Source organism: Nilaparvata lugens, chromosome 8 (assembly GCF_014356525.2).
Source record: "Nilaparvata lugens isolate BPH chromosome 8, ASM1435652v1, whole genome shotgun sequence".
Lineage (NCBI taxonomy): Eukaryota > Metazoa > Arthropoda > Insecta > Hemiptera > Delphacidae > Nilaparvata > Nilaparvata lugens.
The window spans coordinates 13,904,700-13,919,871 of NC_052511.1; the positions used below are offsets into that span (position 1 = coordinate 13,904,700).

Sequence of the window (15,172 nt, forward strand, 5' to 3'; positions counted from 1 at the left end):
TATCCGGCCACTCGACTGAAATTTTTCACTCGCAAATTTGTTCGGTGAACTGTTTTTTCACTGAACATTTTTGTTTTATTGCTGTCAATGATGATCAAGAAAGAACAATCTAAGAATGGGTAGAATAATTTTTTTCCATGCCGATGATTATTCATAAACGGTTATGTAATAAGTGGGATAATTTTCCAGTTAGAGAATTTTTTCAACCCGGATCATTGTTTCCAAAAAAACATTAGTTTGATTCACTATGGGATGGAGTATTGAAGCCAGAACCTAAAATATTAACCTATGTTTGCTGTCCTTGTGTCATTAGACGAAACAGATTTAATGTATTCTTTTCTAGGTAAGCAACGTTGTCAACAGAAATCTCAAAATTGAATGAATAGTACTGTATGAATGGAAAATATGGGACGAATTATCAACTACTTCATAATAATTATTCAATTATGATCATAATTTTTGAAGTTATAGAACTGTGTGTATGACCATATGTAACAATGTGAACATTGTATATGTATAACATTCACATGTATACATGTGAACAACATGTATAATCAATGGTGTATAACTGTGTGACTAAATTCAAGTTAAGCATACTCATTTAGTTGGATGAATTGACTACATTAATTATGTTTCTCAGAGAATAGAAATTCTATTACATCAGTGTATCTTAATATAATGTCATACATACATTTCCAATCACCATAAATATATAATTTCATACATCATTAATTTTGTAATAATGAATGTAATGATATTTTTCTTAGGAAGAAAGATGAAAAAGTAATAAAATTGATTAAAGGATGAGACGGGAAGATGGGATTAGCAGAGAATGAAGGAAGGACGATGAGATATAGGAAGGATTGAGTGATATGTTTAGAAGGTGAAGAATATAATATGAAGGGGAGAAGTAGAAGAAGAAAATAAGAATAATAAGAAGGAGAAGAAGAAGAAGACATTTGAAAAGTATAAGGGCAACGATGATCCATCCATCTTGGTAGCCAGGGGAAGGAATTGGTAATAGAAGGTTTCCTCCTGACTGGCAGTAAGCAATAGACGACCAATATTGGTAGGCTGTAGAAGGCTGTAGCAGCTCATTTGTACGGCTGAGTTGGCCAGTCAGCTGTATTGCTGTATTGTTCGTCCACTAATGAGGAAACTTGCACTCTGCCACTCCTCACTCGCTCGCCACCCCGCGGTTCAGCTGTAATTAAACGCTTCTTGCGTCTTCTCACTGGCTTCTCGCATTCAAATACAGATTTCCAGCTTCAACTTCCATTTAACGGCTACAAGCCCTATCTACTTTGATCTATCGATTGATACGTCTTGCAAAAATCCACCAAACTTTCTAATGTTACAGAATAGGTACTGATAAAAGATTATTTGAATTAATAAAAACAATATAGAAAATTGTAGTAGCCTTTTATCAAAAACTTTTGGTAAGAGTTGAGTTAAAACTATCTACTATCTACTATTTACTATAATGTAGATGAGGTATTTAAATTCCGAGTTTAAACGTAAAGCGGATCAATTCTCGTTGAAAATGGTGTATATGGGACTAAGAAATACATTCCTTAAGGTATAAAAACTCAAATTTTAACTTGAAAATGACCAATGGTCGAAACTAGTTGAAATATTTAAAAGTTTTCGATAAAAGGGTGCTACAAGTTTTTCTATAGTTTTTATTAATTCGAATGGAGTAGCCCATATAAGTGAAGTGATTTCAAGATTATTAAAATAGTTATTTCACGATCTGAAGAATCTGCAGATCTGAAAATAATTTGGAGGAGGATCTGAACAGGTAGGATAAGTGATTTGTTGATTGTCCCAGAGTTGCGATTGAGTGATGTCTCATTTTCCTATTTTTAAACTTTATTTTAACCTTTATTATTTCTTATAAGATGTATCACTATTATAATTTAATATCATTATTGTATAGAATTATTGTATTACTCCTTAGGTCATGATGTCTTAAGTTTTATTTTACACAATTGTTACGTTGTGCTGCTTGCATTTTGTGCCCTTTTTAGATATTATAATCATGTATAATTTGGCGAAATAAACTCAATTCAATTCAATTCAATTCAATTTAATCTTAAAACTCAATCATAACTATTAAAAAACAAACATGAGTGATTGAAGATGATGATGGTTGGAGAAAAACAAAGAAACAAAAAAAGAAAAGAAAAAAAAACAAAAAAGAAACAAACATGATGGTGGTTGGAGAAAATTGATTCTAGCGAATAGATTCTTTGGAGACATAAACTTTACAAATACTTGGTACTATTAGATTATTGGTACTGCATTTGGCTATCAACGATCAGGTATCACAATCTTGAAATCTGTTCTTCAATCAATCTCATCAGTTGATTTTTATAGTTTTATTGAAGAATTTAATTAAATCTCGATTCCTTCATTTTGATGATTCTATCACATGATAGTATAGCAGGGAAATCCAAATAAAGGATTCGAGGAAGCTATGGACTTTTCCAGTAGTGGGCTTATCAACTTTAAACTTCGAATTCTTAAATTTAATTTGATGACTTCATTCTTGACAGCACGTAAATAAACAATCTTGAAAGCTTATTCATCATGTACCGCAGGCTTCTTGAGTCAATTTGCACTGATGCACGACATTTAACGCCAATTATTAAGGTTTACATAATATGGTCGCATTTTAATTCCGGGTTTAAACGTAAAGCTGATCAATTCTCGTTGAAAATGGTGTATATGGGACTAAGAAAGACATTCCAAAGTCAAAGATCAAATTAAATGCACAAGGAACTTTTAAATGGCTGTTTCAAGGTATCGCTACCTTATTGTTGGCATAGATATTACTAGAGTAGGAAGCCAACTCGTGATACAGAGTGTCTAATAAGTTAAGTTGGCGCCGAGTTTAATTAAATAGCTTTGAGTTTCGCCACTTCAAGGATCCCACCTCTACACTAGATTGCGCACCTGATACATATATGCACATTTAAGGAGTATGTGGTAACGTAAAGGTTAGCAATCAGTTCCTTGTGAACAAAATTATTGTGGCTTCACCATACAGCCACGTGTAGGCTGTATCAAGGGTTTCAATCTCAGCTGTGCTGTGTTGATTGGTTCATGATGAATAACTCTATGATAGTGGATTTACTATTGTATTTTGTAGTTCTCCCATTGAAAAAGTCGTGGATGGATTTTATTATCTCTGTTCTAGCTTATTGTTTTTTTTTTGAAAATTTTCTCATAATTTCATGACTTATGCATGTGTGTAGCAATAAAAAATAGATGTGCTCTAATTCATAAAGATGTTGAATGAAATACCCAACAATTACATCCCTCCCCAGTATTCATTATCATTCTTCATCCAGTGAATTCAAAAATAATATCCTACTTTATAGAATTTACCTCCACTCTTCACTTCCAAGAGTTCATTTGCCTTGTTAAGTTTTTGAATCGATACAGTGTTCCAGAATAGGATATGATAATGGAACAGAAATTTCAACTAACGTATTTCTGAAGAACCCTATTATATAATTATCGTTGATTTGATAGAAGGTGATGGTGAGATTCGATTTTTCAGTTTGGAATATATTTTTTCAACGAGAACTAAGAAACAACCTCTGAGAAAAGAGAGGGAAATAATCGAAGAACTTTATGCTACTTTGTGCATTGTTGTTTAGTATTATGAATGAGTGCAGTTATTTCATTCACATATAATATGTATAATATTCGTTTAAACTGGGTCAAACATATTATTCATAAGAATTAAAGATGTTTCATTTAAAAATATTTTGGTGAGACAGAAATTAACATTGAAATTTCCATTTATTTTTGATTATCCATTTTTTATCGATTTCGATGAAGATCCAATGTAAAATCAGCGTTCATACTATTTCTTATCCTTACTCCTATGAGAGAATAAGGTTTCATTCTTGTCTGCCACTTGGTGTGGATAATTTTCATTTCGCTGAGGTCAGATCAGCCGTAGTCGAGCTGAATGCAAAAACTACTACAACCGTAATTAAAACGAAGCTTATTCGTGCTGTAATTACAGCTTAATCTCAAATTAAAATCTAATTTCAATTTAATCACGTTATAAATTCAGAAAGGTGCTGTTGTTCCTCTTGAACAAGAGCTGCATCTTTCTCTTGGCTGAATTTTTATCGTCGTAAAATCGGTTTTAGTGCTCTGTGTTCGTGTAATTTCTCTCAGCTGGTATAACACTGGCTATCTGGTTTCGTGATCATAATACAAAATTCAGCAGAATGGTTTGCGCTACCAGAGTGGAATTCAAAACTATTGAATCCCGGAGATTCATTCTGTGTATTAAATAATGGCATTTTGAATTTCCAATGGATCTGATATGTTTCCAGAAAATAATTTTGTAAAATGTTTAGTAATAATTATTATTAGGAAAAAGCGTGATTGGAAACAAGAAGCTGTAAAATGAAAGATCAAAGAGCCAAAAGCATGGATGTACAAAAATACAGTTTTCAGCATTGACATTTAGAGTGTGAAGAGTTGAGAAAGCATAAAAATATTAAAGGTCTCTCTCCCGAAATAGGTTATTAGAATGCTATTCTGATAAGGAGTTGAACCTCATGCTATTCTGATAAAGAGTTGAGCCCTATTTGTTTGATAAACAGAGCTATAATTTGATGATCTTCTCCCTCACACTTTGATGATCGGATTCCTCTTGTCACTATACTAATAATTATTTTTATCCATTTCACAAAATTCAGTGGAAAATCATCTACTGTCATGGAAGAAACCAAAAAATCTTCGAATGCTAATTAGAAACTACTCGAAGCTGGGATTAAAATATGGAGAACTGAATGTTATTGGTGATCCTGTAGGAGTATCTTAGCTTTGGGGAAGTAAAATTCATAAACCGAGGATTATGTCCTATTTTATTTGTGAATACAATAATCATTATGATACATAATTTCCATAATATAGATGATATACTTTATCAAATGAATTACATAATCTAACAGAAGACCAATTTCTACAAAAAACTTTATCAAGAGATGACAAAAAATTACTCAATCAATAAAAAGGCTCACAGAATCCCTGTTATCAATATTATTTAGGTGATTCCTCCAATAAGTATCCAATTATTATCGGGACCAATAATATAGGGCTAGATGTGAATCTGGATTTTCTTGTGGCTTACCTTAGTTTGATGACTCCAACAGCAACAGACACGTTTGAAAAGATCGCTCAGAGAGCGAACGGTAGCCACGCGTGGCTAGTATAGCAAGCGTTGCCGCGTGGCCGTGGCTGCTATGTGAATTGCTTCATTTGATTAGCTGGGAAGCGATGTTTTGAAAAGTAGCTAGCGTGCGTTCAGCCACGCACGCCACGTGCTGTGTGAAATGGCCTTAAGTATACGAGTTCACAACTACGAACAACAATACTACAACAGTACGTCGCCTACTTATCTCTCGAACATGATTAAGCAATAGCAGAAATTCCCAAATCTTCAACATAAGGTCTCAAGCCGCAAGTGAGATTCACTTTATTCTGTCAGCATTCCTCATGAATAGCATCAGTGCTTTTCATTGAATCAATGCTGAAAGGTTCTAGTGAACCTCATGTCTGTCAGTAAGATTAATACATAACATCAATGATTCTCATTGAACCAGTGCTGAAAGTTCGAAGTGGATTCAACCATAGCAGATTTCACACCTTCCCTGGGGAATCTCGTACCTTCTGAAGCGCGTAAGGAATGAACCGAGAGAGGAGACAAGGGGCCTATCCCTCCATCCCTTAGGTGAGGGACAAAAGTGATAAAGGGATTGTAGTTAGGGAGTAATGTTGATAGCATCAGCTCTTGTGCACGCGCTTCCTTATGCCATCTCCCATTCAGATTTGCACAATACTACTCCCTCAGATAATATCATCTTCTTCACGCTTCGCCAACATTGTTGCCATGGTTACCGGTCAACTACTTACTACTCACAACCCTCCAATCATTATCTTAGCTCATAAAGGATTATTTCCTTGTTCTCAACTGTGTGTTATCTGTTCGTGTGATGATTCTACATTGCAGTCATTTCAAAAAATGGTGTACGCCTTTCGGCCTTGAAAGGTCTTCTTTTTCTCATTAATTTAATAAATTCATCTCCACGATTCAAATGTAGTTCAAGTTTAAGTGTAGATACTATTGTCATATTATCAAATAAATAAATTACAGACATTCATTCAACGGAATCTCTCCACGATTCTCTATTTAACTTAGTTCTAGTTTCATTCATCAAAATCTCTCTCTTTTAATTAATTCAACAATGATCATTGTCATTTGATAGGTTTTGTCACATATTTCAACGTCTCAATCGATTTGAAATTCATTCATTTCGAATTGTTTAGTATTATATAATTGAATCATTTATAGTAATCAAACTTATCAGCTTAAACAGTGGTGATACTCTTAACATAAACTAAATCCTGTCGCTGCTGTAGTATTATCGTGGTAGGATGCCTTTAATAAAATACAGTGATAGATTGGAGTGTGGAAATAAACGCATCATGATTCGTTATTCAGGAGATGATAATACCATGTTTCGTGTACAAAACTACCTGAAGGTCTCCAAGTGTCAGTCACCAGGCATATCAACGTCTATTTGATCAGACGAAAACTGAGCCAGTATGGGTTGGTCAATAAATAGATGCACATTGAAACGATAGTGTTCGTGATAGAAACTAAATCAGTTGGAGCTGCTATCAGCCTTGCAGCCCTCAAATATCAGTGGTCTATCAATCTTAATAATATGTTCAACCATTCAAATGTCAAATAGCATTTGGACAATCATTCTGACATTGCAAGTTTATGTGTTGTACTGTCCTATGACAGTGCCGGAATCTGTTCAATTTCGAATGTGACAAAATACCTGACCTGACCCTCTCTATCAATTATGAAGGACTAGGATGACACTTGTTATGTTGAGCGAGGTTGATAGACATTAATGTGATGTGATAATACCAAGCAACAAGTCCGTCACAAATAAACAGCTTGAAAAGCTGGACATACATCAAATGTGCCTTGAATCGTGGTTTGTGAATATATCGATAAATGTATTTGCAATGGGAGTAAATACAACGTTTATTCGTAATCATTTTCGTACAAGATATGGCTCACAAGGAAGATGGATGAATAAAATGAGAAATAAAAAGACAGATACCTCCTTTAAGTATTTTCTTCAAACTTATTTGGAATAATATTATGTGCAATTCATTGAGGGTGATGCAGCCTGTCAAGTTTAAGAACAACCATCAACTACTACTCATATTGCTATGAATGTTATAAATTATGAAAGCAGAACACCTTCAAACCAGGGAGTTTAGGATGAGATATACTCTTCATATTTGATGCTATACATTTCATATTCTCTGATTAAAGCAGTAACTCTACAATTCTATGAACTGTTTCATTCTGTGAACTGGCTTCAATTCTATGCAATGACTGTGTAGTAGCTTAGAACTGCAAACGTTAAATTTATGCATTTTCCGTCTTTGATTTGAATTCCCAAGTGAATGGCAAAAAATAACCATCATGCACTCCTTTATCACGAGCATTAATGAATTATTTTCATACAGTACTTGAACAACACAACACAGAATCGCCATCCTTCAAAGTAACAGTGTGGGCGAGTCAGTGATTCTCACGCGAACACCGTTCCATCAATGTGGAAACAATAAAGTCATTTTTTCTCAATCGTGAAAGAATAATAAATGAGGCATAACACGCAGAAAAAGCACGCGGGAGCTTTGAGCTATGCAGTTCAATGGAGTCACCCTTTTCACATGAAGTGACTGTTTCGCTTCATAAGAGAGAAAGCGAGAAAGATGGTCGATTGCTCCAGAGAGATATGAATATGAGAGAGATGGAAAAAGTGGAACGCAACGGCTTTTGTTAACTCATCTTTTCATCCTATGGAGATCCGGCATGCTTAAAATGAATGGGTACTGCCGCTCCATGAATGTAGGTGAATGAGCCTGGATAATGCGCACACAATGTTGTTTTTACTCTTGTAATGGATGCTTGTGATGGATATAAAAACTTGGCCTCAAAAGCAACGTTAAAATATCTATCTACCTTCCCAAGAACAACAATGAATTGAACTGTAACATTTTATAGAAATTGTTCAATTGAGCACTATGAAATTAATCCATTTATGTGCCAGTTATTTTGTTTGTTTTGTGAATTATGGAATCGTGTTCATCACAATTGCAAGTCTTATTGATCAAGCTTTTATACTCAAGCGGGTACATTTTCTTCAAAACAATAATGAATAGATATACGTATCATGTGGTCGCTTGATGAATCCTTCCATCGAGAAAGTGAATTGAATCCTTGCATCAAGAAAGTGAAATTTTTCAACAGAGTCACAATGATCAATTTCTGCATATATTTATTTTTGATACTCTAATTTTCCTTCTGATACTCCTATTCACCTCTTATACTCTTATTCACTTATTGATACTACAATACCTTTTACTCGTAGGTTGTAAAGAAGATCTCACAATTATAATCTAATAAGCTCCAAACCAATCTAGATCTTGATTCGTAATAGAAGTGATGGTAGTAGTAATGATACGTTTTGAATAAAAAGACTTTCAATTTGCACAATCATGCGTTTATTAAAACATCGAGATACCAGTTTCTGTTGTATTCCACCATTAATTTCAGTGGAACTGAAATTATAACAGATAGCAGCAGAATGTGAATAAGTATGCGTGAGTGTAAGTATATGTAGTATTGATAAAGGTTCACGATTGATATTGGAGATGAATGACCTAAAAAGGGGAACGTTTGCCATTGGTCGAGACAAGCCACTCCCACAATTTGGTGTTTGAACCGCCATTGCTCTGACGTTTGTATGAACCTTTCTTTGTGGAAGAGGCTAATCCAGGTCAATGGCAGACGTTAACCTTGATAGGCCATCCATGTACTAATCATAACGCTCACTCAACACTATAAATTCTGCTACCCTATTTCAATTTTACTCGTAAATTACCAATGTAACAAGCAAAGCTGAAATTTTGTTATTTTAATAAATTTGAAGCTGTGACAATTTCAAGACCCTCAATAAATATAGTAATATATAGAATTATTCCTGATTTATGATAATCTCATAAGAGCCTAGTCCTCATAACTTTACTAACGGTTTACAGCTTTCTCAACTCCACTAGGATGTCTTGTCTAGTTCAATAATCGTTTGGTTGTGACGAGTTCAAAGCGTTTTATTCAAGAACATACCATTTTATCATAGTTTCAAGAGAACCAATATGAATATTTTTCTTTTATTCCATTAATAATAATGATAATAATAATATTTTATTTTCCATAATATTTTCCATTTCTCGATAATGACACACAGTAATACACAGAATGAAATTTATCTTCTTCTTCTTCTTCTTCATTTTCTTTTTCTTCTTCTTCTTCTTCTTCTTCTTCTTCTTCTTCTCTTCTTCTTCTTCTTCTTCTTCTTCTTCTTCTTCTTCTTCTTCTACTTCTTCTTCTTATTCATCTATCTTTCGGGGTTTAGGCATCTCTGCTTCCCATATATCTGCCCATCTTTTCCTTGGACCATCGAAATATATCAATGAAATTTATATTAGAAAAATAATTAGGTTGCCCCAAGGTTATGCTTCGAATATCTTTTCTCTATATCATTATGCTTTGAATATCTAACTGATCCGTTTGATAATTCAGTCGCGAATAAATGTCGGCTGCCATTACGCCGTTGGAATTTCACAAAGACATTATAACGACATGAGAGAAAACTTCAATATTTCTCTCGTAACTGAACAGTATTATTATTTTGAAAAAGTTTCAATTTCAACTGGGTCTTACCTGCATATATCCATTGTGACAGTACGTGGCGTTGACCAGTGTGCCGACTTTGAACTTTTTGAAGCGTATGCGCAATATCCAATCACGTGGTGTGCCCCGGAACGAGCGGAACCGGTACCAGCAGGTCATGGGTCGACCCACGTTCTCCGGGGTCACCTCCGGGCTTGACACGTCTTCATAGATGTCCACCGTTTTGTTGCAGTGGTCACGTTTCACCTCCACTGTGAACACAACATTTTAATTTAATAAATCAAAAATTTTATTCACTTCAACACAAAATATAACAAGGTACAAATCCACAATAATAATACAAAAACAGTCTTCATGGTAGAGTGTCCTGAATAGAAAAGAAAGAAAGGAGGAAAATGGAGGAGAAAGGAGGCTGGTAGAGGGTATAAAAGTAAGGAATGTAAATGGTGAAGAGGAGCAAAAAGGGATGAATGGGAGAGGAAGATAGGAATAAAGAGAGGATGGAAAAAAGTTAAGCGGAATTCAGATTAATAGATATTATGAATATAGAATCGATTAGTTTTGAACATATATTTATTTTTATTTTAGTAAGTTTTATACAATAAGTACATTATCAAAATGATAGAGAGAGAAAATATAGGTAATCTTGTGCTATTCTCTCCCAAATTTACATAACACATAGTCCGAAAAAGGTTAAGTCTTGTAGTTCTTAAATTCACAAAATTTTCAGTCATAAATATATTTTGTAGTCACACGAGAAACAGGTGAATGACAACAGATCAGTACATAATAATCATAGTGTTTCAGTATATTCTTGTTTCACTTCCAGTTCAACACTATTTTAAATTCATTGAACTCAAAAACTGGTAAATGCGATATAGAAGTATGAGAAGAAGTGTTGGAATATTGTGTTGGAGTCGAAATATGAAAGCAAATAATACCTCATATAAACTCACTGCATAATGCTCATCTCATAGCTTTAAAAACCTATAGACGATGTGGAATATTAAGAGGAGGATTATTAATGGGAACTTTTATTTAAAGAAAAGAAACTTGAGGTTGCCTGCACTAGCACTTAATTTCTCAAGTACAGGAAATTGGAGGTGCTCATGCACTGTTGCATGCTCTAGGGATATCTAAGGGATAACGGTCCATAAAGAATATCATAATACGAAATCTGAACGATCAGTCGAGTCCCCATCAACTTTCACAAGAGAACGTGTCTCGTCACCCGAATATCTTTGTTAGGAGCAGTGAACAGCCAATCACAGGGTAGCATTTTCGGGAAAACGAACCCTAACGTTGGGAATTTGTACTCGACATGTGCGTTGGTATGAATTGAAATCGGTCCAAATTTTCTCCTCCCTCTCAGGATTGTTCCCTCAAGAACCCTTCACCACCAGAAATACCCCTCACAAGAAACCCTTCCTCAAAAACTCTTCGAGTGAATGCAGTTATCTTCATCGCTTGTGATTATGGCTACTCCAATCTAGTTCGGGATTATATTTTTTGGCAAATATCTTCCGAATCAGATTGCTTTCAGAAAGTGTTTATAAGTTTGATTCTATTATATGATTTTTCCATTATTGAATAATTACTATTATCTTGTATACAGTTTATTCAAACACTTTTACTAATAAATGGTATGAAAATATTAGAATCAACTGTGCAATACTTCAAAAACCTTTCTATAATGTTTAAAATTATTTCAAAAATTTAGGAACACAATCTCAAATCCATACAGGGAGCCAAGAAATATCTATCGGATTTGAAACGACTCATGAAGATTATTTTTGCGCAATAATACTACTTTCCAGCTTTTTTGTTTTTCAGATTGTCTTTCCTAACCTAGTATGTGCTCTACATTATCATCAGTTCAAGTTTATGTAGAATAATGAACTGCAGTGAAATAGCGAACTATATCGACAATTGTTTCACTCAATGAGGAACTTATTATTGAATAATTTATACTAGTTCAACTATAATTATGGTAATGATAGTCAATACAGTTGGATCAAATAAAAATACTCATAGTGTGACTATCACTTATGAAGGATTTGAATAAATAAGAGAGAAAGAAGAGTTCATGAGTGAAGGAGGAAGAAGGAATAAAACTCTGCGACGAAAACAAGACGATAGACTTTTGGAGACATCAGGATCAGTTTCCAATTAACTCACTTCCAAAGTACGGAAGTGTGCGAAAAGAGTAGTAGAAAAGTAGGAAGAAATTAAGTGTCAGACGTGGTCTCCCTTGACACGTCAGAATCTCTTTCTTAAATTCTCAATTGGACAACTCTGTTTCAACGCCTTCCTCCAACACTAAGTGGCACTTTTCTGCACATTTATGGTCCATCAACCATGAAGTGGATGAGTCTTCAATTCCAGTTAAAGCTATGACGGTTTGCTGATACTGTAGTTTTGTTTGTTGAGTTTAAAGTATTGAGAACATTCTAGTCCAATCGAAACATTGCTGATGAATTATGAATTAAGCAATTCTAGAGGTTTTCAAATCTGTAGGTGGATTGATAGTTGATTTTCATTTTATAGAAATTTTCAGTAAAAGTCCTTATCTGTTGATGATATAATTTATTACAAGAGAAAAAAATGAGTTTTAAAAAGCATACATTAGAAAGCCCAACGTTAGTGCACCTTCAATTTCAATATACTAATTTCACGTCTTATAGCACAAGTTCCAAAGCAAGGATCAAGTACTATTATAAAACGGAACAAAAACCTAGTTGAACTCACCTTTGATCACATATCCAGTGATTGCATATATTTTATCACGTTTCTGCTATTAAAAAGAACGACTAGCAGTCATATTTTTCCAATAAATTTATTCACTTACTGTGACAACATATATTTGAAATCAGTAGCTAATATACATCACACATCATTGTCTTTCGGAAGAGGAAGAGAGAAAAAGTGAGAAATAAGAGTAATAAAATAACATTATTTCTGATAAATAGTATGGAAATATTTGAATCAACTGAGTAATACTTCAAAAACCGTTCTTGAATGTCTATCCAATCAGTCTCTTTGATAGTATTTGATAATAATTTTCAAAAATGGTGTCCTTGGACAGCTGAAAATGATTTATATAAATGTTTTGAATTGTTGAATAGTCGTGAATTCTTTACTTTCTAGATTCATGGATGCCGAATAGCTGGATTGCGGCGGGCAAGAGAAAGAGAGAAGAGGAAAAAAGCACTAAAGATAGGAGAGAAGAAAGAGATGCTTGTTTCAGGCGTGAAGGAAATAGGTGTTTTCGGGATTATGGCTCGGGCAACTAAGGAAGGAATGGTAGAGTTCACGAGAAAAGTCTTGATGAAGGTTGCGGAGGCTAAGAAAAATAAGGAGAGGAAGGAGAGTAGAAAGAGAAAGAAGTAGCAATAAAAGTGATTGCCCGCCGAAAACGAGAAGGTGTGTTGGGGTCTTTAATTTTAAGGTGCATTATTTAATTTGAAAGAACCTTTTAACGAAAATTAAATTACGTCGCAGGACTGGCGGTGATGGTAGAGGGAGGAATGTGGGAAGAGAGATGGCAATTCAGTAGGGGAGAAATAACGACAGAAGAGTGAGAGATAAAGAGAGGATGAGTGAGAGAGGTTGAGAGAACGAGAGAGAAAGAAGCCCAGATCGTTTTGGTGAGAGAACTGTGCAATTCGTCGAAAATAGCGGCCTCACTCTTTTGACCCAAGGGTTGGTTTACGGAGAAATCCATTCGTTTATTTTGTTTCCCTTTATAATTTTCCGAGTAATCCAACTCCTCTCAACATGTTTCAAATGTAGAAATTGTACATAAACCTCCACATAAACCTCAAAATTGAATATATTTGCACAGTTACAAGTAATAAAAATCTGGTGTGGTGCACTCACACAACTTTCCTTGCGGTTATGAAAATTGATCAATTGACGCTAGTGTTCCCGCGCATCTCAAGTCCACTTTTCTAAGATCTGAGCCAGCTGGTGACAGGACAATAACGCTGGAGACACACGAAGTCTGCTATTTCTTCATAGTGAATGATTTAATAGAATCAACAGTTGCCAACAGTTTGCAATTGAATAATCTTATTTTCTGTAATTTCGAGCTTATTTTCAATTTTAGGTGAAAATGTTACAAAACATTAATTGTAGAGATTTTCATGCTCAATCTTTTCCAATTGAAATTTTTTGTTTGAATTGTATCTGAAGCCTGATAATTGAGAATCTAGAATCAAACTTTGCATAGATGATGCAGTGCTCCTGAAATTTTTACAGATATAGGACTTGTAGCAGTTGATAAAGCTTATCAATGACTTTTCTAGGTATGAATTTGATCAAAATCGTTGGAGCCGTTTTCGAGAAAATCGCGAAAAACCCTGTTTTTGACAACATTTTTGCCTTTTTAGCCGCCATCTTGGATTGCATTTGATCGAAATTGTTCGTGTCGGATCCTTATAGTGTAAGGACCTTAAGTTCCAAATTTCAAGTCATTCCGTTAATTGGGAGATGAGATATCGTGTACACAGACGCACATAAACTCATACACACACACACACACACACACACACACACACACACACCACACACACACACACACACATACAGACTTTTACACACATACAGACACACCCAAAAACCACTTTTTTGGACTCAGGGGACCTTGAAACGTATAGAAATATAGAAATTGGGGTACCATAATTTTTTTCGGAAAGCCATAGGTAAGGTAATAGGGCAAGGAAAGTAAAAATCAAGGTACCCTCAAACCTTCCTAAGATTCAAAAATATCAGTCTCATTCTTTTTTCTATTTACATTTGAGAAGAATTTTCAACTCCCCATTTTCATCCTTCATATCAATCACTTTTTCACAGACTAAAAGACATAAAATAATTGGTAAGGTCCTATTGATCAGAACTGTGTTATAACTAGTAAATTAAAACAACTAGACAACTAACTAGAACTGGATTTTCTGGCATTAATACGATTACATAGTTTGGTTTTGTCACTTGATATCACTGCAATCAATATCATTGCAGCTGACATTTGTCATGAATTAATCACAAGCACGACGATTGGTTCATTACAATTGGTTATCATAGTCTATATGGCGGGAGAACTTGATCATGCACATTCGATCTATATACTAGAGATTCATTTGAAAATGACAGCATTGATTGATTGGTGGGTATTGATGCAATCTATAAGGAATGCTGACAGTAATGAGACTCACTCAAAACTGTCAGTTTCAGTTTAATGGGAACCATTGATATCACTTATGAGGAATTCTGACATTTGCAATTGAATCTCACTGATTAGATATACGTTGTACAGGATAAGGTAACATGTCCGTTGCAAACTACCGAACCCCTGCA

At 34.5% G+C, this 15,172-nt stretch overlaps 1 protein-coding gene across 1 annotated transcript in view; it reads right to left on the reverse strand.

The window, feature by feature from the left end:
• Positions 1-15,172, reverse strand: part of LOC111048290 — a 302,562-nt gene that overhangs the window by 186,009 nt on the left and 101,381 nt on the right. Inside the window, exon 3 of the mRNA XM_039434005.1 lies at positions 9,848-10,068. Within this exon, the coding sequence (XP_039289939.1) occupies positions 9,848-10,068 (221 nt within the window). The remainder of the gene's footprint in view (positions 1-9,847; positions 10,069-15,172) is intronic.